The sequence below is a fragment of the Peromyscus eremicus genome, chromosome 8a (assembly GCF_949786415.1).
Source record: "Peromyscus eremicus chromosome 8a, PerEre_H2_v1, whole genome shotgun sequence".
NCBI classification, from domain to species: domain Eukaryota; kingdom Metazoa; phylum Chordata; class Mammalia; order Rodentia; family Cricetidae; genus Peromyscus; species Peromyscus eremicus.
In genome coordinates, this window is record NC_081423.1 from 78,343,043 (window position 1) to 78,368,184 (window position 25,142).

Genomic DNA, 25,142 nt, shown 5'->3' on the forward strand with positions numbered 1-25,142 from the left:
TGGTGTTGTGTTTGAACTCTTGGACAAATCGTTTCTCCTGGGCCAAGTGCTGGGGTTCGTAGCACGAGCTCAGGAAATCCAGGTTTCACCTCTTCTCTCGCAATCATAATATGAGGGCTGGAAAGGATGGGAAAGCTCCCGAGAGAGGAAGGAGGCTAGGAACACACTCTCAGGACTTAGAGAAAGCGGGGCTTTTTATTCGCACCGCTATGCACAGTGTTGGCTCTCCAACTCCGTGTTTACGCGGTGCTGGGTGAGACAGCCCCTCTGCCGGCAAGCACGAGTACCCGGCAATCTGGGAACAAGGTTCCGAAGACTCGGTGGGACGCCGTGGCTCCTCCCGGAAGGGCAGAGGACACCGAGCTCGACGCACGTGGACGGCGTGCTGCCCTGCGGTTCCGGTCACCAAGCTGTCCCGCGGAGCTCCGCGACAAGGCGGACCGGCGGGCTGCGTGCAGATGCCCCACGCCGAGCCCGGCAGGAGGCGGGCAGTGTGACAGCGACTCACGCACGTGCCACGCGCACGCAGAGGGTGCCCTGCACCCACGCCCCTCGGACGGGACGCGCCACGCTCCACCCGTCCAGCCCGCCCAGTCCCACCGCCGCTCGCGCGGCCTCGGGGACAGCCGGGAGGCGTGGCCCGCGGGGAGCCCGCCCCTTTGATGTGCGCCGGCGCCGCGGTGATTGGCTGGGCGCTTGTGACGTGCGGGGACTGCGGTGGGCCCGGGTGCTGCGGCTGCCGCAGCGCCCGCCGCGGCTCCGGCTCCGGCTCCCCGGGTATTTAAAGGGGACGCGGCGACGGCCCCGGGGATGGAGGGCAGGTGGAAGGGACGGAAGAGAAACACATCATCCACGGTCCCTCGGGACCGGAGGGACGCGTGAGCCGGAGCTCAGAAATCCGGGGGTGGATAAGACTGCGTCCTCCCCGATTCCCGTAAGTACCCCTTGCTCCATCCTGCCCCCCAAATCCCTTAACTAGCCCCCTTCCCACTACTTTCACTCCAAACTCAACCGGGACAGACAGCGCGGCCGCCGCTGCCCCGCGTGAGTCCTGGGCTTCGGGAGGATCGCGATCTCAATGTTGGGGTGGGGGCCGTGTGGAGTTAGAGGGTGTTTCATGCGCTTGGTGGTGGGGTAACCCCTGGGGCAGAGAACTGAGCCCCCTTCTTCACCAGGCTCATGGAGCCCAGTGTCCTTTCATGTTCGGGGACTATCATAGCTCCCCGCCACCCACAAGTCCTCCCTTCTCCCCGAGCTGCTGCGCACCCCCCGCCCGCATTAGAGCGAAGTGCCCGCCAGCTGGGGGTGTGCCAGAGTGCCTGCTTTCCAGTCACCTCTAAAAATATCTCTCCTGCTACCCCACCGGCAGCTGCCATCTCTCTGCCCCTACCCAGTGAAGATCAACCTCTGCTTGCCTACCCAAGCAGGGGACCCCAGAGGCGACGCCTAGTCCCAGATTCCTCACTGGCACCAGGGCATAGATCATTGCTCCCTAGCTAGTCAGGACAGGGAACATTACAGAGTCTCTGGAGCAAACGGGAAGGTTCAGATACTACAGACCCCAGAGTTTTAATCCTGGTTCTGATGCTGTGTGACGCCCATGACTCAGCCGGACCTCTCTGAGTCTCTTTGAACAAGAAAGGCGTTCGTGAAGTTGTGAGGATTAGGGGCAGGAATCCCAGTTTAGCTGTCAGATCTGATTCCTAGTGGTGGGCATACTTCTTCTTGGAGCAGAGAGAGCTTGCTACTGTGAAGTCTGAAGTCCTCACCCCCATTCTCAGCCTGCATGTTTCTCGTGGAAAACTCTCTAAACTTTTCTACCCTATCCTCCATTAGGAGAATTCAAGCCTAGAACTTAAGACACAGACAGACGCCGGGCGGTGGTGGCGCACGCCTTTAATCCCAGCACTCGGGAGGCAGAGCCAGGCGGATCTCTGTGAGTTCCAGGAAAGGCATAAAGCTACACAGAGAGCTACACAGAGAAACCCTGTCTCGAAAAACCAAAAAAAAAAAAGAGAGAGAGAGAGACAGAGACAGACAGACAGATACACACACCTACCCCACCTTCCCACAGATTTAACTTGAGTATTTGTCTCTGGGGGTGGTGATGGCACACCTTTAATCCCAGCACTCAGGATTAAAGGTGGATCTCTGAGTTCCAGGCCAACCTGGTCTACAGAGTGAGATCCAGGACAGGCTCCAAAGCTACACAGAGAGACCCTGTATGGGGGGGGGGGGGGGGAAATTGTGTCAACGGAGGGAGGGAGCAAGCTGGGAGCCTGTGATCTATGGAATCAGGGCCACAAAAGTTAATCTTAGGTGGGACTAGAAAAGAACTTTCTGCCCCAGAAAATCTGCTTCCTCTCCCTGCTAACATGCTGAAGAAACTCAAATCCTGTCTCCACAAGGAATTTTTGTTGTTGGTTTTTTGTTTTTTGTTTTTGTTTGTTTTGAGACAGGGTTTCTCTGCGTAATCCTGGCTGTCCTGGAACTCACTATATAGACCAGGTTGGCCTTGAACTCAGATCCCCCTGCCTCTGCCTCCTAAGTGTTGGGATTAAAGGTATGTACCACCACTGTCTGGCACCACACAGGATTTTATCACTCGTACAAACCTGTCAGGAGTGAGTGACTTGTGTGTGGTTGTTGTTTGAAACAGGAACTTTTTGTGTAGTTCAAGCTGGTCTCGAACTCAGATTCTCCTGCATCACCAGGTCAGGCAACTGCCATTGACCTTTTCAAATGTTATAAAGCCAAATAACAACTAGGGATGTATGCTTCCTCAGCTGTGGGGCTGGGATATGGGGAGTCACAGTGAGACTGCCTTAGCTTCTGGGAAGAAACCCAGGATGCCTGGCTTACTGGTCTGCAGATAAAAAAGAAACAAGATCACCAGGAGTGGCAGTGCTGGACTCTAATCCCAGCACTTGGGAGGCAGAGGCAGGCAGTTTGAGGCCAGCCTGGTCTACATAGAAAGTTGCAGGCGCCGGGCAGTGGTGGCGCACGCCTTTAATCCCAGCACTTGGGAGGCAGAGGCAGGCAGATCTCTGTGAGTTCGAGGCCGGCCTGGGCTACCAAGTGAGTTCCAGGAAAGGCGCAAAGCTACACAGAGAAACTGTCTCGAAAAACCAAAAAAAAAAAAAAAAAAAAAAAAAAAAAAAGAAAGTTGCAGGACAGCCAGGGTTAGGTAGTGAGGCCCTGTCTCCAACACAAAAATGAAGATTTCTGTAAACGCTCACTAGTATTAGGTAAAAACATAATTGTGTTTACTACTGTGAGACATGAGAGGTTTTAAGCATAAGATTAATATAATTTTTTTTAAAAAAGGAAGACAGGCAAATAGTTGACCCCCGCCCCCCAAGAGATGAAAATTTATCTTAGCAGGGCAGGGTATTCATTACTCAGGAGGCTGAGTTCAAGGCCATGTTGGGTCACCCTGTCTCAAAATTAAAAGCAAAAGTATTGGATTAAGGGTGTGCTGTATAATACCTGCAAAGACCAGTGGTCAGTCCTGATTATGGAAGGGAGGGAGGGAAGGAAGAAACAATGAGAGAAAAAAGTTGGTCTATGTGGCTGCTGGTGACCATTTGTATCTTTGTATCTGCCCCCTGTTTCTCCTCCTGCATGATGCTATCCCTCTGAGATTGCTTTTTACAATGGGTGTGGCACCCCCCACGCCCCTCACCCCCCACACCCCTCACCCCCCACACCCCGCTTCTCCTCTAACTCTTGTCCTGGGACAAAGGTTATATCAGCTAGGATTCTGACAGTGTCAGTTCCCCTAATATCCCCTGCATGCCATTCTCTTGTCCCTATCCCCATCCCCTTCTCTTCCACTATCTCAACAGTGTTGAGTTTCCCAGGACACTACCATTTTTTGCTGGTGAGCTTTATAGCCTCCTTCCAATTACTAGCTATAAACTGGGATTGGGGTGGGGGCGGCACTAAAAGTCACTTCCCGTCTCTGCTGAAAAGCTTTGCTTTGAGGAACTGAGGGTAGCCAGTGATGCATCTCTCTATAAAGACGGTTCCAGAGCCTGTGTCCACGTAGTCCTCTCCTAGTTTATTCTGGAGGCAGTTGCCTCTGCTGCCCTGGGGTGGTCAGGGAACGTCACCTTGACAAAGTCAGAGTTTACCGCGCCACCTACTGTCACCACTAGAGGGCAGCAGCCAGCCAGCTCTTTGCTATCTCTTCTCTGGTATCTTTCTGATTCCAAGCTGTATCTTTCCAAGTTTAAGAGGCTGACTGACCTCTGGTCTCTCAACCTGGGGGTGGAGACCTAGGGGAGTAGGGAGGCACCAGAAGCTGTAAATGGTATCCTGCGTAGCTGCAATGATGAAGGCCCCAACCAAAAGATCAGACCGGGTCACCTAAACTCTAGTAGAGGTTTCTAGTAGAGGTCTTGTTGGTGAGACCCCTGAACAGGGTAGTAACGGAGGTAAGTCTCATATCTCATGTAGAGCCCAGGGCTCTCAGCCTCTAGACAGTGGTGAAGCATTCATGAACCAAATGCCACACTGCTTAAACAACACAGCCTCTGGGAAGTGAATGAATCCCTCTGTTCTCTGCCTTCACGGGTCTAACGAACCATGAATGAGATTGGGAATAAAGGTGACTGACTGGTAAACTGTGACATGCCCTACTCGTGTGTGGGCAAAGGTCATGCTGGAGAAAGAAGCCCTGGACCAGCCTCTGAGATCTGGTTTTGAAAAGCCTCAGCCACTTTGAGTGAGTGGCTTTTGAGCAAGTCCCTTAGCCTGTCTGGATCTCCAGGTGTGCTCCCTTGTTACCTCTCTGGTAAGCCTGGGAACTGGCCAGGAGTGGTAATAGCAAGAGCTTGCTCTTGCTGAGAACCTGGGATTAACTCCTGTGCTTGAGGAAATAGAGTCAGGTGGGCATGAGTGGTAAAAGGGAAGCCGTTTTTGGGTGGTTTTTTTTTTTTTTTTTTTTTGGTTTTTCGAGACAGGGTTTCTCTGTGTAGCTTTGCGCCTTTCCTGGGACTCACTTGGTAGCTCAGGCTGGCCTCGAACTCACAGAGATCCGCCTGGCTCTGCCTCCCGAGTGCTGGGATTAAAGGCGTGCGCCACCACCGCCCGGCGGGAAGCCGGTTTTTGAGACAGGATCTCTCTACATATCCCTGGCTGTCTTAGAACCCACTATGTAGACCAGGCTGGCCTCAAACTCAATAGATCCATCTGCTTCTGCCTCCTTCCCAAGTGCTGAGGTTAAAGGTGTGTGCCAACACACCCCAAATGAACAGGTGTGGACTTTTGTGGATTCTTTTTGTTTGTTTCAGGAGCTCTGGATGAAAGCTTGAGACCAACAAAGTTTCTAGAGGTGGTGCCCAGGATAATATCCTGACAATGAGCGGGTGTCTTCCAGCTGTTGGCCTACGATGCCTATCTAGGGTAAGTGGGGCCCTTGAGGATGAGGCCTCATGCCCCAGCTTTTCCACCCTGAGATAGGGACCCTCTCCAGTCCTGTTCAGATTTGCCCTCTCCACTGGTACTCGGTGAATCCCTAGACATTTCTCTGGTGTGGGTCCTGGTGCCTTATACCCTCAACAACAGAGACCTCATGCCACTGAAACTCCCCCAGGTTGATAGTAAGCCCCAGGCAACTACCAGAGGGAGACAGTGGAAGGGATGGCCCTTTTAGGGGAGCCAGGGAGCCACGTTCCAATCCCAGCTCTGAAATGACCGAAACTGTTGCTGTTTTACCAAAAGTTATCGGAAGTAATAGCGGGTGAGGGCTTGGGATGTGGCTCAATTGGCGGGATGCTGTTGGATCACTGGGATGGCGAAAACAGGAAGCTCAGGAGGTCCCGCTACACGGCACGTTTGAGGTCAGCCTGAGCTCCATGAGACCCTTTCTTTAAAAAGAAAGAAGTGGGTGTGATTGTGTGACGGGAAACCAGGTTCCACGTGGGTGAGTTGGGACAGGAAGCTCTTGCAGAGAGGCAGACGGACAAGCAGTATGGTGGATAGTCTAGGACTTACAGGGTCTGTCACTCTGGCCCTCCAGTACAGCTGCTGGCAAACAGAGGTGGCAGGGACGCACAGATGGGGGCTCCCGCTGTGTCTGTGTGCTTGCCTCTCTCTTTGTGCCCCAATACTCCCACTGTTCCCCCATCCTCTCCCATGCTGTTCCCCCTTGGCCCAGAGTCTCACTACCTAAGGCGCCCACCCTATTCCAGTAGTCTGTTCTCCCTTGCTTGACTTCCTCCTAAATATCCCCTCCCCCGTGACCCCTCCTGCTAGCTACCTGCCCCTTCCTCCCTCTGCCTTTGTTAGCCACTGTTGCTCTTTTCCCTCTCCCCTACCTGTCTCCCAGGTATGCTGTGGCCTGGCGAGGGGGGCCCCCATTGCTTCTCCTGCTGCCTGCTTGCTTCGGACTCTGGCAGAAACCCCACGTGCTGGCACGTTCTTCCCAGGGAATTGGCAAGTGATTAGCAGCAGCACAGGGCCCTACAGTAACTCCCTGGAGGAGCCATGTCTTATCCCTAAGCCCCCCTGCCCAGGGCCATCTGGCTGGAAGCTCCCACTGAGCCTCCTTGGGTCTTGTGTGGTCTGCATACCTACCTGGTCCTTTCAAGGGCTCGGATCTAGTTCTCTGGCCAGGACCTAGCAGGATCTGGAACCTGGCTTTCCAAGCCTGGCACCTGAGAGCTGACACTCATTGCCCACCCGCCTTGGTGACGCCAAATCAGTTAAGGGACCTCAGGGAGTGATCCCTGAAAAGCCACTCCTCCCTTCTCCTAAGCTGACAGCTGTTAAAGCCCCAGGGACCCCATGAGAGAGGCAGAATCAAAAAACCAAGGAAGCCTTTGGCTTCGAGACCAGTATGGACCCCTTGCGTCAACCCCCCACCACCACCACGATTAACTGAGAGACGGGCAAGGGACGGCGGGGTGTGGGCCCCACATGGGTTCCATCTCCGATTTAACCAGCCTTGGGTCCTCCTCAGGTCTTGGATGTGCCAGCGATCCTGGCTGTGGCCCGCTAACCAGGCTCTCCCCGGCCGGCTCCCGCCGCGCCACCTTTCGCTTGCCCCCTCCTCCTGCTCCTCTTCCCCCTGCTCCCAGGACGGCAGGATGGCTGCGCCCGGCGCGCCTCGCTTCCTCCTGACCTTCGACTTCGATGAGACCATCGTGGACGAAAACAGCGACGACTCGATCGTGCGCGCGGCGCCAGGCCAGCAACTACCCGAGAGCCTGCGGGCCACCTACCGCGAGGGCTACTACAACGAGTACATGCAACGCGTCTTCAAGTACCTGGGTGAGCAGGGCGTACGGCCCCGGGACCTGCGCGCTGTCTACGAGACCATCCCCCTGTCGCCAGGCATGGGCGATTTGCTGCAGTTCGTAGCCAAGCAGGGCTCCTGCTTCGAGGTTATTCTCATTTCGGATGCCAACACCTTCGGTGTGGAGAGTGCCCTGCGTGCCGCTGGCCACCACAGCTTATTCCGCCGCATCCTCAGCAACCCATCCGGGCCCGACGCGCGGGGACTGCTGACGCTGCGGCCCTTCCACACGCACAGCTGCCCGCGCTGCCCCGCCAACATGTGCAAGCACAAGGTGCTCAGCGAATACCTTCGTGAGCGGGCCCGCGACGGCGTGCACTTCGAGCGCCTCTTCTACGTGGGCGATGGTGCAAATGACTTCTGCCCCACGGGGCTGCTGGCGGGCGGGGACGTGGCCTTCCCGCGCCGCGGTTACCCCATGCACCGCCTCATCCAGGAGGCACAGAAGGCGGATCCCAGCTCCTTCCGCGCCCACGTGGTGCCCTGGGAAACAGCCGCAGACGTGCGCCAACATCTGCAACAGGTGCTGAAGATGTGTTGAAGACCATCACCGGCGAGGGGTACCCGGGGACAACCGGCGGAGGGGGGGGGGCAGGACTGGGAATTGGTTAAGACCACCTGGTTTTACTCCTTCCTTTCTTCGCTTTGCTATGTTCCTCTGGGCATTTCTGGAATTTTGTCCGCTTGTGGTCTGGGAGCGGAGACTCAGAGCCGTCCCTATCTATGCAGTTACCACAGCTCGGCTGCCTCCCCTCCAGGGAGTGGTGAGCACCCCTTGGAAGGCAGGCAGTGTCCCTCGAACTGAGAGGAAGGGGCTCCTGGCAGCTGGGAGAAGGGACATCTCCCACTACTTCAGCTGCTGCTTCGGCTGCGTAACTTCCCCTACGGGACTCAGGATCCCCCCACCCCACGTCCGCATGCCAGCGCCGGGTTCCTCGCGCAGACCCGCGGATGCTCTCGGGAGATTTTGCTTCAGCCACCGCGAACCCACACCACTGCTGCGCGGGTTGCGCCTTGCTTCCCTTCCCCCGCCCACCATGCCAGACACCCCCAAAGGAAGAAAAAGCCAGAGGGAGCAGCCAACCTCCTGCTGGTGGAACGAGGTAGAACCAACCAATGACCTCGGAGAGTGTGACCAATCTCACTCCATCCTCATCTACTACAGCAAGAGACCAGGGACTTCACCAAAGCCGTCCTCCGCATCCCCCCTCCGCCCTTATGGAACAGAAAGCCATGTTTTGACGTAGAGCCAGGGAAACCCAAGCCCCTCCCCCCCTCTGGTATTTCAGACCTATAAAGGAGGTGAAGGGGGACAAACTGACTCATCTCTTGCGCCGCCGCCGCAGTAGGAGGGAGGGATGAAAGAGGTGCCCTTAGCTGTCAGCCACATTTAAGTGGAGGAGGCTGAGGAGCCCAGACTGAACACAAGCAAAGAGGCAAAAGAGTTTTGAGAGATGCCTGTGACGGCTGGGGTCTAGTGGGAACCGGAAAGAGGACTGGGATGGAAAGGTCCTCCTGGGACATCTCTTGATGTCCCTTCCCATCACAAACCCCTGGCCCTGGCCCTCTAGCCCTGAGGGGCAAGAATCAGGAGGCCATCAGTTTTATTCAAAGCTGGCAATTTGCTCTTTGTGAGCTAGGGGTCCTCTGGGCAAGGTGCCTGAACTTCTTGGCTTTTAGGTTTTTTTTGGGGGGGGGTGATTCCCCATCTGCAGCAATTCTCTTATGTACCACCTCTCTCTAGCCTCTCCCCCACCCCACATAAACACACTTCCGCACTGCTGTGTGGAGCAGGGACCGAACACCATTCACAGCCCAAGAGGTAGACAGGTCCTTAGTCCAGCCTTGACTGTGGAGCTGGCTTCTTGGGACTCAAGAGGCCCACTGAGGCAGTGCTGGGTTGGTGCAGGGACAGATCTGGGCTGTCAGCAGCTGGGCTCCACGTAGTTCCCTGGGAAGAATCCAGTGCCCTCTGAGCTGACCCCCTCACACCAGCCATCAGAGTAGCGGCGTGTGACGCAGATGATGGTGCCTTCGGAGAAGGAGAGCTCGTTGTCCTTCTGCCGGGTGTATGGGTATAATGTCACCACTGCAGGGCAGGAAAGGAAAGCTTGTGAGATGTGCCCTCTGTTCCCCCAATGGTACAGGAGCCCTAATACAGGGCTCTGGGGAGCATGGGGGGAGGAGACTGAGCCTTCACATCCCTCCCCAGCCCAGGCAATATTCAACACCAGGCCCAGCTGCTCTTTTCCTAGCAGACTTCAGAACTCAGTTCACAAAGGAAGGGGATGGAGAGACAAAATAGGGTCACACCTTTAGCAGGGAGAGCGAATGCCTCTGGGTCAGGGCAATAGAGGCCAGAAACCTGGCAATAGATTCTGGTGCTTTTCAGTCCTAAGAGGACGGTACCTTTCTCCAAGTAGGCAGCAGGGACCCAGCTGGGCTCATCTGGTCCAAAACCTGGTGGGGGCGGAGGCAGCAGTCCCAGTTCATCCCCCTCCAGAGCTGGAGGAGGGGGCAGGGGCAGCTCTGCTTCTGGGAAGGCAGGAAAAAAAGATACATGTATGTGTATGGCGTACATGTATGGTGGCACTGTCCTTAGGATCTAACCAGTTTGGGTCGTCACCCACAATGCCCCCAGCCCATTGGTGGTGCCCAGAAGGACTCAGCACAGGGTAGGCAGACCCTGCTGGGCAACCCTTACCCAGTCGGGTTAAGCCTATAACGGCCCTGTCAAAGTTAACTTTAAATCAGAAGCTTCAAACACGGGGGCTAGTGTAAAACAGGCTCGGTTCACCGATTCCCTGGGGTTCCGGAGGAGCACAAGGTTGGAGCCCCAAAGGATGGATGAGAATCTCTAGGTGGGGGTGAGGGGGGATGGGCACTTCTTACCTGGAGGGGACTGGGACACCTCCAGCGGAGGAGGCGGTAAGAAGACCTCAGCGGAGGCTGCTGGAGGAGGCGGGGTGGCCAGTGCTAGAGGTGGAGGAGGCGGGGTGGCCAGTGCTAGAGGTGGAGGAGGCGGGGCTGCAGGAGCTAGAGGTGGAGGAGGCGGGGTGGCCAGTGCTAGAGGTGGAGGAGGCGGGGCTGCAGGAGCTAGAGGTGGAGGAGGCGGGGTTGCAGATGCTGCCAGAGGTGGAGGAGGCGGGGTTGCAGATGCTGCCAGAGGTGGAGGAGGCGGGGTTGCAGATGCTGCCAGTCCCTTGGATTGGGGAATCCCACCTTCGGCACTCCTAAAGACCAGAGTACACGCACATGAGGGGAACCTTCTAACTCAGCATCCCCGAAGGGGCCCCTCCAACCCAAAATCTGGCCTCAAATTATTTTTCCCACTCAGCGGTCCTTAGTTCTCAACCCCAGAGGTCTGGCAGGAGACAACCCCCCCCTCTAAAATTCCACCTACTGTCTCCGCCCCCCACACACTAGACTCAGGCACTCACCCCGCCGAGGCCAAGGAAGAAGCAGAGGAGGCAGCGGAGAGCTTGCCGTCAGGCACGGCTGGTAGCTGCACCGGCTCGGGGATCCGGGGTGGTCTCCTGGGGGTGGAGTAGGGTGGCATGAGGAGGGAGGGGCCTCTGCTGAGCAGGACCGGGGTTGAGGAAAGGTAGCCCGTGGAGGGAGAAGCTGGGCGCCAGGCTCGGGAGCACCAAGGCGCCAGGTGCTGCGGGCAAGGGGCGGGGGCGGGGGGGGGCAGTTGAGAACCACAGGGCCTGGGCAGAGCTGATAGGAATGGCCTTGAGGCCTCACCCCAGCACAGCGGCGGAGGCAGGTGTAGCAGGTGCCTTGATGCTCTTGCGAGACAGGGTCCCGGTCCGCGATAGCTGCGTGCTCAAATCCTGGTGGGAGGGGGTAGGGTTGACATCTGAGGCTAGGGGAGCAAGCCTCACTGAGCCTCAGCCCTAAGAGGGACTGGGGGAGGGGCGAACGAGAACCGGGAGGACCAGCCAGACTCAGCAAGTTCCTACTTCCACTTTCCGACCCTCCTCCCGCCCTACCCCCACCCCAGACGCGGGTGTCCTTGCCGGCGCCACAGGGCCTTAAGTCTGCAGCGGGTCCCACAGAGCCACCCACCCCACGGAAAGAAACCCGCAGCACAGACTCTTCCTTTAGGCCGCTTCCTCTGCATAGCCACAGAGACTGAGTGGGCCTTTGCACCCCCACACCGTGTCAAACTCTGCAAGGATCTGGGTGGCTTGGTGGTCCTTAGCTCTGATTCGAGGTCTACTCCAGCAAGAGCTGGAGGAGACGACGTGTGGAGAAGGGAGACACATCACACGGAACTCATGATTTCCATAAACTTATGGAACTGACCTCCCCAAATTCAAGGCAGAGGGATGATGGCAGAACCCAAGACACTTAGGAGAGTCATTGATAAAGGGCAGCCCCCAATGCAAGAGACGCCTCTAACTTCGGGACTTCCCCCAGGATGAGCACCTGGGGCCCATGTTCTCTGCCACCCTGCCTCTCTAGAGACAAGACAAAGGGAACCTGAGGCACAAAGGAGAGGGTGGAGGCTGGGCATATAGTTCAGGGGTGGAGCTTGTGCTGAGCTTATGGGAGACCTGGGTTCCATCCACAGCATGGTCAAAAGAAAAAAAGGTAAGAAGGCTAGACAGCAGAAAGAACTTACGGGGACCTGGGAGCTGAAGGGAAGACGTGTTCTCCCTTGGGGTGGGGGAGGGGGTGCCATAATACGAGAGGTTAAGACCCAGGAGAACTTCGAATCTGATAGGAAGCAGTGGTGACAAAATGAAATATGTCCCCTCCACCAGCTGCTTTCTGTTGCCGCCTCCTGTCCCTCCACCAGCATTCTGGGGTGACTTCTTAGAGCCGTGACCTCAAACCCCCAGACAGAGGAAGTTGCTGTTCTCATGTGGCTGAGAAGTGGTTCTCATGCATAGGTCCTGACGCCATCCCCACCCTCTTCCCCTTCACACACACACACACACACACACACACACACACACACACACACACACCCAGTGCCCATGGTGGGGGGCAGGGGCGGCTCATGATCTTTGGAAGCAGAGTGTCTGAGTACAGAGCAGAGGGCAGTTAGGGACCTTGGGAGAGTGAGGGGCTTAGGCCATGGCTCCTGGCCATGGAAGTGTGAGAGAGGAAGGGGCTGTGAGGGAGCACAAGAGCTTGGAAAGGAGACAGGCAGGAGCTCCATGGCAGGAAAGGGTGGGCGGTGGGGACGAGAGCAAAGCTTCCCTTTACCTTGATTCCATGGCCAACGTCATCCAAGCAGCCAAAGTTGAGGGGTTTTCTGTGGTAGGGAGTGAGGGGAGGTAGGCTCTCGGGAGGGATGACCTTCTGGCCAGGGGGCAGCCGCATGACAGTAGCCAAGGTGCCGATCTCCCTTCTGGCCACCTTTTCCATATGCATGTTCACCATCTGTGTGACAGGGTTGGGAGGTGATGGTGAGGGGCAGCCTGTCCAACACGATTCCCTTTAAGAGCGGGAGAAACCTTGCACTCAGGAGGCAGAGGCAGGTAGATAGGTCTCTGAGTTTGAGGTCAACTTGGTTTCTATGATGAGTTCCAGGCCAGCCAGGACTACACAGTGAGACCCTGTCTCGAAAGAAAGAAAGGAGGAGGAAAGAATGGGGGTCATGGGAGTCAGGGAAATCCAGAGCAAGTTTTGTGTCATCATTGTCTGTCCATCCATTCTCCCTGTCCCCCTTCCCCCGTCCTCCCCACCCCCAACCAGTCCCCGTAGCCATACAGCAACTGGGAAAAGGGCAGCAGAGAGGATGAAGGCACTTTGGAGCAACTTCCTGGTGGAAGAGAACAAGGGTTATTATTAGCTGTACAGGAAACAGAAGAAGAAAAGGGAAAACAACATCCCTGGGGAGGCTGGGAAGGGATTGAAGGACAGGGCAGCCTTTGGAGCAGAAGGACACAGTGTGGAGGTGGCAGAGAACTGTAACTAAGTCAGCTCTCCCCTCTAGGGGACAAACATGTGAATTAGCTTCCTCTTGGAATGTTCCCTCAGGCCTTGAGGGATGGGACCTTGGATCTTCAGGAGGAAGAGGAAGACACACCCTATACACTGACCCCTTGGGGACATATGGTCAGACCAAAAGTGTAATTTCACTAATACATGTGCCCTGCAGGGTCAAGAATCCAGGAAGGAAGGCTGAGGGTATTTATGAGCCAAGGGTAGGGACTCTGTATGATGGTGGCAGGGATCCCTCTGGGGCTGAAGATGGGCTTGCCTAGCCGAGTGGAGGACACTTACTAATCATTGTCTATATTTCAATAACGGGATGGCGTTTAGTCTCTCCTGATCTCTGCAGGTACTGTGACTGGCAGACAAAGCTTTTAGATATCCAGGGCAAGAGAGAGACAGAGACAGAGACAGACACAGAGAGAGAGAGAGAGAAAGAGAGAGAGAGAGAGAGAGAGAGAGAGAGAGAGAGAGAGAGAGAGAGAGAGAGAGAGATCTCAGAGAATTTTGCACTTAATGGGCTATCAAGGACCCCACTAAGACATAACCATGATGGAGGTCTCCAAAGTTCAGAAGGTGCCAACCTTCTGTAGTCAAGTTGGCAATGTGGACATGGAGAAAAGCAAAAAACTCTTGTAGAGAATATTTGAGTGGGACTAAAGAGCCAGGCTGAAAGGGGACGCCTTCCCACACCCTTACCTGGTTCAGTGTGCTGATCTTGGCTTCTACCTGCCGCATGGCAGCGCCCTGTAGGTCCAGCATTCGAAGAGTATGCCCAGCCAGGTTACCCACTTGGTAGGCCACACTGGCCAGGGCCTGGGTGGTGAAAGCCATGGTCTCTTCTAATGCCTTCCGCTTGTCTGTGGCCTGAAATACACACAGCCTTGGCTTGAGGCCAGCACATTCCACTGCTTCCTAGGCAAGGTCTGGTGGGACCAGAAGAGAATCCAAGGAAGGCGGGAGCTGAACTTGGAGAGTGCCACAGTCCTTAGATGCTTGAGGTAGCTTCCGGAAGGATGATGTTGTGGCAAGAGGGTTACAAGGAATGTTAGGTAAACACGTCTGCAGCCTGGGAGAACGGACTGTGGGGATGGGGAGGAGTCCTCTCCTCCAATAGCTGAGGTGAGGAGTGAGTTGAGAGGACCAGACCTTACTGCCTTCCTCAACAAGGCTGGATGGTGAGGAGCAGAAAGGAAAGAGGAAGGGGATGCTGGCCTGAGAAGACACAACCAAATTTAAAAACCAACCAACTAATACCACACCCTTACCCTAAACCTGCAAACCAAACCCCCCTCGGAGGAAGGCCAGAGCCTAACAGCCCCTAGCTGGCCTTGAACTTCTTCTTTTTTTTTTTTTTTTTAGAGACAGGGTTTCTCTGTAGCTTTGGTGCCTGTCCTGGACTAGCTCTGTAGACCAGGCTGGCCTCGAACTCACAGAGATCCGCCTGCCTCTGCCTCCCGAGTGCTGGGATTAAAGGCGTGCACCACCACCGCCCGGTGGCCTTGAACTTCTTTAGCCGCAGTCCGCAGGCAGGCTTGTGGGAACTTAGAAAAGGACTCTGTGTCCCAGAAACAGAATGTTTTCTTTTTTGTGACAGGGTTTCACGTAGTACAGGCCTCAAACTCTGTTGTAACCAAGGCTGGCCTCGAACTCCTCATTCTCCTGCTTCCATCTCCGAACTGCTAGGATTACAGGTGTGTGCAACCACACATGGCTTTAACACACCCCCTCCCCTTTACACACACCCATTGCTTCTCTCCAACCATCCTGGCCACTGGGGTTCTGTTCTCTAACAAGCTGGATCGTTTCTACCTCGGGGCCTCGGTGCCTGTACTTCCTGTCTTTTTTTTTCCAACTCCCCCCTCCAGCCAAATATAAACACCACAAAAACAGAGAGCTGGTCCATCCTTTCCTGCATCCTTTGCTGGCATAGTCCCCCACAACACAGAAGACAGGAAGTAACTATGCATTTGGGTTGGCTGATGGGCAGGTCGAAGGGGAACCCAGCATGAGTTAGGCAGCTTCCTACTGCATGCCAGACACTAGCCAGTGCCACACTGCCAGTCAGTGGAAAAGGGGGTGGGCCAGAGAGTGGCTAAAGACAAAAGAACTTTTTTTTTTGGTCCCAGACCAGACTTGGGGGGCTGGGTAAACCTTCTTGGGTCTCTTGCTTCCCCAAGCCGCTTCCTCCTTCGCCATCGACCATGAGCCTGCTGCACTGAAGCCTGTCCCTTTCTGAGGTGGGGGAGGGGCAGAGACGAGTCCAGAGCAGATGAGGTTGGCCAGGGTGTATACCCTGTGGCCTCCGGCCTTGGAACTTTGTGAACTCCATAGGACCTGTCACCGGAACTACGAGAGCTGTGTCCTCAGTGAGAGCTGGATTCCTCTTGTGTAGTCTAAACTAGAACCTTCTGGAAAACCCATGCCATGGTCCTCCCCTCCCTGCTTTTCTGTTCTGACAGCAGGAAAGCGATGTTCATTTGTGCCTATTTACATGTCATCTGCATATGCAATAAAAATTTACATTTCATCAGCATATGCCACCCAAAGCCTTGAATAGGCAAAGAAACTAGAAAGTACTACAGGCTTTGTTCTAGATCTTTGTTTAATGGGTAAGAAAACAGCCCCCCTCTGCTCCTGGACTGTCCCCTCCCCAGCACAGCACAGCACTTAGCAACCAAAACAAGAATTGTCTGCTTGGGCCCGGCTCTGGGTACCTCCAGATGTTTTTAACCTCTAGCTTTGGTTTTGGCCCACAGTGAAGTCTGGAGGAACAAGGGTCTGGGATCCTTCATCTAAGCTGGGTGTTTATCATGCAAATGACCCTGATTGTACACTCAGTCAAGCCTGACTGAGAATCCTACACTTGACACATCCACCTGCTGCTTTTTCCCTTGGGCTTCTGACTACTCGTTAGTGGGGAAGGATGGGATGGAGACCTGATAAAAGACATCACCCTAAACTTTCCTCTGTAGACAGGCAGGGATGGTCATTGATTGTCCGGTCTAGGAACCAGTACCCTGCACAAAGGAATCCAGGGATTCCAACCTGGGTCAGGGCTTCTCCTACCCTGAGTGTGTTTGCCAAGGCTGTCACCTCAGTAGAGTGGGTTCCGTTAGTCCGTCACTACTGAAATGGTAACAGCAGTAATAATAGCTGCACTTATCCTGCCTTTCTTACAGGATGATGGGCCTGGGCAACTGCTTCAACACATTGTTCCAGTTCGTACTTGTTTGGAGAAGGTATAGAATCTCAGAGGAACTCCACTCACCCCCAAATGCTGGCACAGACCTGTAATCCCAGTCTTCTGAAGCTGTGGCAGACCTGTCAGGAATTCAAGGCCAGCCTGAACTATAGAGAGACAGAGACAGGACAGAAAGAAAAGAAGGAAGGAAGAGAAAGAGAAAGAGAAAAAGAAAGAAAGAAAGACCAATGGGAACCTTACCATAGATTCCTAAGTGGATAGATGATGGAAGACCTGGGGACTCAGCCTTGTGGCTTCAGTTCCTGTGTGCACACCAATTGTACACATGGGATTGGATCCACCAGAAGCACTTGGAGGTGTGGGAAAGGACTACTTCCATCCCTGCCAGGGGAGCATGCCTAAGTGCTGGGGTGGGGAGCAGGCCAGGGCAGAGCTGGTTTATAAGCCACATGCCAGATCATCTAGCTACAGTCTGGTCACTCAGCACCACACACACCCACACACACACACACACACACACACACACACACACACACACACACAGAGAGCAGAATGACATGTTAGGTAGCACTGTGGTCTAAAGGGTTAGTAACTGGACTCTGAGTCAGAACTCTGGCTGCTTTTTGTTTGGGGTCTTGATTTGTTGTTTTGGGCTTTTGAGGCAGTGTCTTGCTATGTAACCCTGACTGGCTTGGGCTCACTTATGTGGAGACTATAAGGCAGGTCTTGAACTTTTGGAGATCCCCCTGTAGCCTCCCCAGTGCTGAGATCACGGTATGGACCACCACAACCAGCTAGAATTCTGAGTTTGAATCCCGTCCTGGTGACTATCTTGGAGGCCTCTGGGAGCACAGTTTAACCCTTTCCAAACCTCAGCTTCCTCGTTGTGACGCATGAATGGTCCTCACCTCACAGGACTGGAGACAAAAAGAGGCTGTTGGGGGCGGGGTACAGAGAGATGCCCTTTCCCACAGGCGTTTGCTCCTCTTCTCTTCCCAGTCCCCTTACAATAGGAAGAGGCCCCTGGTGTTGTCTCACAGTTTGGTCAGGGGTAAGAGGTCAAAGGCTTAGCCTGTCACTGTTAAGGGAGCAGAGGAAACTGAGCACAAAGAGTGCAGATAAACTGTCCCAAGTGACGCACCGTACCAGACAGGCACAAGGATGGAGAGGCAGGAGCCCGAGTGAGAAGGCGGGAAGGCCATGCTTGGCTCTGCTGTTCCAGAGCTGGGTCACCCTGGACATGTCACCTCCCCTCCCTGAGCGGCTGTTTTCACACTTGGAATTATAGTCTTTGTCTCACAAGGTGACTGTAAGGGTTGACAGAGGCACATGGGCAGTCGCTAGGTCCTCTGCCCCTCTCCCCTCCCCAGGAACCGATGCTAAGGAACAAGCATGAGATCCACAAGACTACTCCAGGGTGGAGTGGGGCTTAGCTCAGCAAAAAAAAAAAAAAAAAAAAAAAAGCACTTCCCAGCAGACAGCCCTGGGCTCCCTTCCCAAGGCCTTGAGGAACCGGAACAAAAGGACACATGACTCAAACAACAGCCAGGTGAGGTGGTGGGAGCCTGTAATCCCAGCACTGAGGCCTGAGACAGGAGGACCAGCCTGAGCTACAGTGAACTGGACAGTCTGGGCCATACAGTGAGACCCTGTCTCAAAAACCTCAAATAGCCGGGCGGTGGTGGCCCACGCCTTTAATCCCAGCACTCGGGAGGCAGAGCCAGGCAGATCTCTGTGAGTTCGAGGCCAGCCTGGTCTCCAAAGCGAGTTCCAGGAAAGGCGCAAAGCTACACAGAGAAACCCTGTCTCGAAAAACCAAAAACAAAAAACAAACAAACAAAAAAAACAACCCTCAAATAAACACAAATTGGAGTCAACTCTCCAGTGCCTCCCTCCTCATCGGCTCTCAGCAGCCAGGCTGGAAGCCCCCTGCCTCTGCATCAGACCTCTTCTCTCATCCCGATTTGCTCTGACCCTGCTCTGCTCTCCCTCAAACATCAAGGAACGAACTCCCGAGTGTGGAAGTTTTCCTGACGACTCCCCTAGAGCCAGCCTGCAGATGGTACCAGCACCCGTGGGAGGAAAGGCTCTTGTAGGTCTTTGTAAGGGAGGAGCTGGGACACGGTGGGAGATCAGATTAAGTGTACAGGGATATATATACACACATCCTCTACCTCTGAGGCGAGGTCAGAGAGAACAAATGCCGTGGCGCTTGGGAAACGGATGCTGTTGAAGCCTGAAGAGTCCTTAGCCAAGGCCAGAACAGGCACCTGTCAGATGACCCCCGCAGAGGGGGACCGGGCTGCAAGTGCCCTCCCGGGACGGGTATCTTGGCACGCGCTCTCTCCGCTTACCTGCACGTAGTTATCCTCGCAGTAGTTGGCCACCCGCAGCAGGGCGCTGTGGTTGCCCCGCAGAGCCTCCCGGCCCGTGGGGATATCAAACTCTTGCAGCTGCTGCAGCTCCGCCATGGCTCCCGCCTCGGTGGGGTTCCCTGGGGAGCCTGCTGGTTTTGAGCCTCACTCTGCCCCTGATTGGCCGCTCTGCCTTCCCTCCCTCACTGCTTTTGGTTTCCTCTGCGTGAGAGACCCAAACCTGCCTGCAAAGGGTAGGCATGCTCGTTCCGGGACAAGAGGAAGTCAGACCCTGGGTCCTGGGCCTCTCTGTCCCCAGCTCAGGAGAAGGGGGAAGCCAAGGGCCTGTTCGGGGGCTCAGCCTCGCAATCTCACCAGGCAAAGGAAGGCAAGGTCGGGGCATCTGTGATTGCTCCCTGGTCCTGGAGAGGAAGCTAGTCGATGGGGGGGATGGGTAATAGAGACAGGAGGAAGGGGCTGGCCTGCAATGGGGGTGGATTTTCCACTCATGGAAGAAGGGAGGAAGGGCAGAGGGTGGGGGCTTCCTTGGGAAGCTTGGGGATGAGTCACCAAGGGATGGGGGAGTGGAGGGTGGATAGGATATGGAGATAAGTCATGGAGGGGGGGGGCAGGGCTGGCAGTGCAACAACAATGGAAAACAGCCCATGCAGCAGCAAGAAGTATCAAGGTTAGACACCAGGAAGACCGTCTAGAATTCCTGGAGAACCGTGGGCAAGCCTGTGAAGGGTCAAGTAGGGAGTCCCGTGACCTGTGCTTTGTGCCTGATGTAGGTAGGAGAAGATGGAATTGACCAAATAAGAAGTATGAGGGACTCAGATGAGCAGCAGGAAGGCCTTGGGTGTGGGACAACACCATTCCAGATGGATGTGTGGGTTTGAGGTATCACTGGTGGACAGAGTGTTGAGTAGGGCTCATTGTACTGACTGAGAGATGGATGGGTTGATGATTCTGTCCTAAACTTGAGTTCTTGGAGCTCCCAACTGGGAGTGGGACTTGATCCTGGGGCTAAGGTCGGCCTTCTACAGCCCCTCCCCCTCCCAGTTTGCCATCCTCCTGGCAGAAGAGGAACCCTCACTGACCACATCAGTTCCTTAACATTCCCTCAGGAGAGTCCCTTGCTATTGGACAAATGTCAGCCAGCGCAGGAGCTCAGCTCTGTTAAATGTCATAGTCGTCAGGTAGCCCTGGAGAGGAGAGGGAAAGGGCAGGTTGTAGGTGAGTGTTGGGATCTGAAGATAAGGGAGTTCCACACGCCAGGGAGGGCGTGGAGGCCAAGAAGCAAAGGCCATGGCATTGGGGTGACCGCAACCCCTGCATTGGAACGTTGAGCACTGGAGTGAGGGTATGTTTTTATGGAGTGAGTGAAGAGTGAGCCTGGAGACCCTTGGAAGGTGACATTATGGAACCCCCTAATGGAAGGCACAGGGCTTCTGGATACGGAAAGCTAGGAGCTAGTTTGGAGTGTGTTGTCTGAGGGGGAACAGGCTTGGAGCAGGCTCTGTGATGGACAAAGACAGGCAAGGGGAGCATGCGGGCTGGACTGAGATGTGAGATGGGGGTGGGTTAGGGGGTCACTAAAGGAGAGCTGCTGATGGGGTGCAGGGGCCCACAATGGAGGTGGCCTGTTTTTTGCTTTGTGGTTAGAACAGTCAGTGTCTGCTGTGGAGGAGTGAAGGGCTGGGAGAATCAGGACTTATGACCCTGAGCTCATGATCAGCTTAGGCATTAGAGATTAGGCTTTGCCGACCATCTGCTTTATCTGAAGATTTTCAGCTGATGAGGCGCTAGCAGGTTCAAACACCATCGTGTCTGGGTCCTGGACTGGTGATTTGGAGTGAGTGCTAGCAGGTAAGGAGGCTTTGGGGGCACTGGGCTGGGGTCCAGTCTTAGTATTACTGGGGTTAAGCAACAGGCTGGTTTACCCAGGATGGATGATGGTAATGATATTGTCAGAAATCAAAATAAGAAATGTGTTATGTACCAGGCAGTATGGCAATGTTTCCCATGCATTATTTTCTCGTTTATTTCATGTGTATGAATGTTTTCCCTGCATGAATGTATGTGTACCACACGCATGCCTGGTTTTCACAGAGGTTAGAAGGGGGCATTGGATCCCCTGGAACTGGGGTTATGGATGGATGTGAGCCAACAAGTGGGTGCTGGGAATTGAATCCTTGTCCTCTGTAAGGGCAATAAGTGCTCTCAAATGCTGAGCCGTCTCTCCAACAACCCCCATGCATTATTTTCTTAGTTCTCACAATAACAGTGGGGTTAGGGATGTAGCTCAGTTGATAGAATGCTTGTCTAGCATGCTCAAAACCCCGGGTTCCATCCTCAGTAGCACACAATCTAGGTATTGTGGTGCATGTCTGTAATCCCAGAACTCAGGAGGTAGAAGCAGAAGGATCAGGAGTTCAAAGTCATCCTCAGCTACATAGAGAGTTTGAGGCCTGGGCTACATGAGACGCTGCCTCAAAAAATAAAAGCAAAGTGACTATTATTATATTCGTTTGCTGATGGGAAAACTAAGATTCAAAGAAGTTGAGTGACTTGTCCAAGGTCACACAGCAGGGAGCAGCAGAGCTGGGGGGGGGGGTTCGCAGCTGGCCTCTGGCTGACCCATAGTCTTAACACTAGGCATACTGTCCCCTTGTCAGGCCCTAGAGACAAAGCATCCTCCTGAATCCTTTCATGGAGCATTCACTTTTCGTCCCAAATTTTCCACACTTAAACCCATTTTCCCTTCCTTTTTCTGTTTCCTTCTTAGAAAGGTTCTGATCCAAGGGCAAAGATTGAACTACCCTATCTCACTGGTCACTTCCACTTCTTCTAAGCCTTCATTCAGATAGAGCAAAGGGTGGAGGGATACCATGAGGAAATGTTAGCCAATGAGGGATCTTGATTGTGGGGGCGTGGTCAGGAAGAGTGTGGAATTGGAGGCGTGGAGGGGGAAGTGCTCATGACTGTGGGATCCTGTCAGGGCGCCAGTCTCCCTCTAGGGCAGGATGGCCCAGGATCTCAGTGAGAAAGAACTGCTGAGGATGGAGGTGGAGCAGCTGAAGAAGGAAGCGAAGAACCCTCGTGATCCGGTGAGCCCCTAGTCCCTCCGCCTCCGGCTTCTTTACCTTTCTGTCGGAGTTAAGAGGAGACGTAGGCCCAGGACATATCTCTGGACTGGGGTGGGATATAGAAGACAGTTGGGGTCCCCCTCACGTTCCTGAGCACAGGAGATAGACCGAGATCTGTGGGGAACCCAGTGTGTCCAGCACTGTCTCCAGGCTGCGGTGGCCATGCGTCCCGTCAAGTGTTTGAGGGTCAGATCAAGGGACTCCCCCTCCCCCCCCGACTCTCTCCTCCACCTCCTCTTCCTCTTTGACCCCCTCCCTTCCCTGTCCATTTTCCTAAGATTGCCATGTCATGGATTCTGAGAAACAAACAAGAGCTGTGACCATGTTTTGTCATCTTACAGATTTCCAAGACCGGAAAGGAAATCAAGGATTATGTAGAGGCCCAAGCAGGGGCTGACCCTCTTCTCAAAGGCATCCCAGAAGACAAGAATCCCTTCAAGGAGAAAGGCACTTGTGTGATAAGCTGATGGCCCAGACAGAGCACCCCCACTTTTTTCCCTGTCCCTCCTCACCCAGGCGCAAGTGTGCTGGGATCCCCAGGGACCAATGTTTACCTCCTCTTGAACTTCAAATGAGTAAAAATGCTGGAAAAAAAATGCACACTGAATCAATTCTCAATCCCGCTTCCCACCCTGTCCTCCACCTGCCTGCCTTTGCTTATGATAGGGCAAGGGCCAGAGAGACACGGTGAGGCCATGCTAACGAGTGCAGGGCCTCCACTGGGAGACATGGCCGGGAAGAATGTAGAATTGAAGGCATGGAGGGAGACCCCACTTGAAGAGAGTTTCCCAGCTGAGCAGGTGGCACATGTGTGGCAGGTCAGGAAGAATCTGCAATGCCCTGAGGCCCCAGAGGACGGTCCTAGGGAGCACTCACCTAGAAGGGCCCCACCCTGACTTTTCTTCCTCTCCTCCTGATGTAGTTTGGGCTAAAGGTTGGGATGAGGGCTTCCCTGCCCCATGGCCTATCCTAATGGGAGAGTGCTTGCCTGGCATGGAGGAGACCCAGGGTTCCATCTCCAGCACCACATAAACTGGGCATGGCAGCCCTTGCCTAAAATGCCAGCCCTGGGGAGTTAGAGGCAGGAAGATCAGAAATTCAAGGCCATCTTACTACATAGGAAGTTTGAGACCAGCCTAGGCTGTGGAGGACCCTGACTCAATAAAATAAAACAAAATAAGAAGCAAAACAAAAAACTGCATTAGCTGGGATAGCCTGAAGACTGGGGATGAGGGATGGGGAGAGATTTTGTAGGGTCATGATCACATGGTTTATTTAATGTATTGAGTTTCTGTTATGTGTTAATGTATTAGGCAGTACAGCCAGAAGTATGTGCTAGACTAGCTGGTTCATATTTTCATGGAATGCGGTAGAGAAAACCTAAGGAATTTGCAGTGACGCCCATAGAAGTCACAGTCCGGGAGAGTCAAGGGCCGTGCAGAAGCACACAGCAGATGCACATGCAGGGCAGTGAACAAGGTCAAGGTGATCACCACGCAGAGGGTGCAGCATAAAGATGGTGAAGCAAAGAGGGAGATCCAGGTAAAGTCTGGAAGGAACCTTCTCTCTCTCTCTCTCTCTCTCTCTCTCTCTCTCTCTCTCTCTCTGTGTGTGTGTGTGTGTGTGAGAGAGAGAGAGAGAGAGAGAGAGAGAGAGAGAGAGAGAGAGAGAGAGAGCGAGCATGCTCAGTGGTTAAGAGTTAGTGCTGTTCTTTTTTTTTTTTTTTTTTTTTTTTTTGGCCTTTTGAGACAGGGTTTCTCTGTGTAGTTTTGGTGCCTGTCTTGGATCTCTCTCTGTAGCCCAGGCTGGCCTTGAACTCACAGAGATCCACCTGGCTCTGCCTCCCGAGTGCTGGGATTAAAGGTGTGCGCCACTGCTGCCCTGGCAAGTGCTGTTCCTGAAGAGGACCCAGTTTGATTCCTGGCATCCACACTGGGTGGCTCACAACCACCTGTAGGTCCAGGGATCTGATGCATCTGACCTCCAGGGATGAGCACACCCCTACCCTCATTATTAAAAATAACACATATACACAATTAAAAATAAATAGTAAGTAAAATATAAATTAAAAATGTAAAGAAGTGTTTTCATGATTCAGGCATAGTAGCACATGGGTATAATCTCAAGAATAGGGAAGCAGGGCTGGAGAGATGGCTCAGAGGTTAAGAGCACTAGCTGCTCTTCCAAAGGTCCTGAGTTCAATTCCCAGCAACCACATGGTGGCTCACAACCATCTGCAATGAGATCTGGTACCCTCTTCTGGCCTGCAGGCATACACACAGACAGAACACTGTGTACTAAATAAATAAATCTTAAAAAAAAAAAAAAAGAATAGGGAAGCAGAGGAAAGAAGATCACAAATTCAAGTCCAGCATGGGCTACATAGTGTACCCCAGGCTAGCCTGAGCTACTCAGGGAAACCCTGTCTAAAAATAAAGGAACTCTCCTCTTTACCTTAAGGGTAAACAGAAGCAGAGAAAGGTACTTAAGGGGCCAAGGGGCTGGCTCAGTTAACAGAAGATCAGCCAGGTTCTGCTCAGGTCTGAGAACATAATTGTGGGCACAACTCTGAGGCTTTGTCAGCCAGGAGCTCCTGTCTGGAAGGATCACAGACAAGCATTCATGGTACAGAGTAGTCCCTGAAATATAAGAGAGGTTTGTGGGATGTTACAGGAACCCCCAGGGGGGCTCCCTAATCCAGCTGAATGGGCACATCGATATCTGGGAGAGGAGATAGAAAAGGTCTCAGATGGAAGTAATTCCTGGGAGAACTGAATGCAAAAGGCTTATGCTAGGAACACATGAGGGGTGGCATTCCTTGGGAAAAGGGTATTGCAAAGAGAGGCACAGAAAGAAGAGGGAAAAGAACCATGGTTTGATGCCCAGCATGGTGGCATGCAATTCCAACATCAGGGAAAGTTGATATAGCTTGGTTTGAGGCCAGCTTGGGATACCTAGTGAGACTCTGATGTAGTGGGTAGCTGTTCCAGCTTTGACCTGGAAGTACTGCCCTCAGTGAGGCTTCCAGTAACTGTCATGCCTACCTATGTATGGCCTGCTCCTGAGGCGAGGCCGAGACAGAAGCCCTTAAGACCCGAGATCTGGATGTGCCAGCCCTTTTTTGATTCCTGGTGATCCTGGATGTTGGATGGTAGACCGAGCAGAGTTCTCCAGAAAAC

The 25,142-nt window shown here is 53.9% G+C and overlaps 3 protein-coding genes across 5 annotated transcripts; 2 read left to right on the plus strand and 1 right to left on the minus strand.

The window, feature by feature from the left end:
• The first annotated feature begins 645 nt into the window (after nt 1-645).
• Nucleotides 646-8,183, plus strand: Phospho1 (phosphoethanolamine/phosphocholine phosphatase 1). 2 transcript variants are annotated; one of them, XM_059271602.1, is made up of 3 exons: nt 646-934; nt 5,298-5,409; nt 7,086-8,183. In XM_059271602.1, exons 2-3 carry the CDS (start codon nt 5,365-5,367, stop codon nt 7,842-7,844), a joined length of 804 nt encoding a protein of 267 aa, XP_059127585.1. In that variant the 5' UTR covers nt 646-934; nt 5,298-5,364; the 3' UTR covers nt 7,845-8,183. The 2 variants fall into 2 exon arrangements, with proteins under 2 accessions (XP_059127585.1, XP_059127584.1); XM_059271601.1 differs by lacking the exon at nt 646-934 and having other exon boundaries at nt 5,313-5,409; nt 6,968-8,183.
• A 909-nt stretch (nt 8,184-9,092) lies between these two features.
• On the minus strand, nt 9,093-19,223 carry Abi3 (ABI family member 3). Its single transcript, XM_059269633.1, has 9 exons — nt 18,815-19,223; nt 13,955-14,122; nt 12,524-12,700; nt 11,051-11,139; nt 10,744-10,839; nt 10,425-10,536; nt 10,196-10,241; nt 9,713-9,838; nt 9,093-9,392 (listed from the first exon to the last, which is right to left on the minus strand). The coding sequence occupies exons 1-9, from the start codon at nt 18,929-18,931 to the stop codon at nt 9,229-9,231; spliced, it is 1,095 nt and encodes a 364-aa protein (XP_059125616.1). The 5' UTR covers nt 18,932-19,223; the 3' UTR covers nt 9,093-9,228.
• A 1,269-nt stretch (nt 19,224-20,492) lies between these two features.
• Nucleotides 20,493-22,515, plus strand: Gngt2 (G protein subunit gamma transducin 2). Of its 2 annotated transcripts, XM_059269634.1 has the most exons (3): nt 20,493-20,683; nt 21,816-21,924; nt 22,305-22,515. In XM_059269634.1, the coding sequence occupies exons 2-3, from the start codon at nt 21,841-21,843 to the stop codon at nt 22,428-22,430; spliced, it is 210 nt and encodes a 69-aa protein (XP_059125617.1). In that variant the 5' UTR covers nt 20,493-20,683; nt 21,816-21,840; the 3' UTR covers nt 22,431-22,515. The 2 variants fall into 2 exon arrangements, with proteins under 2 accessions (XP_059125617.1, XP_059125618.1); XM_059269635.1 differs by lacking the exon at nt 20,493-20,683 and having other exon boundaries at nt 21,763-21,924.
• Nucleotides 22,516-25,142: the final 2,627 nt, after the last annotated feature.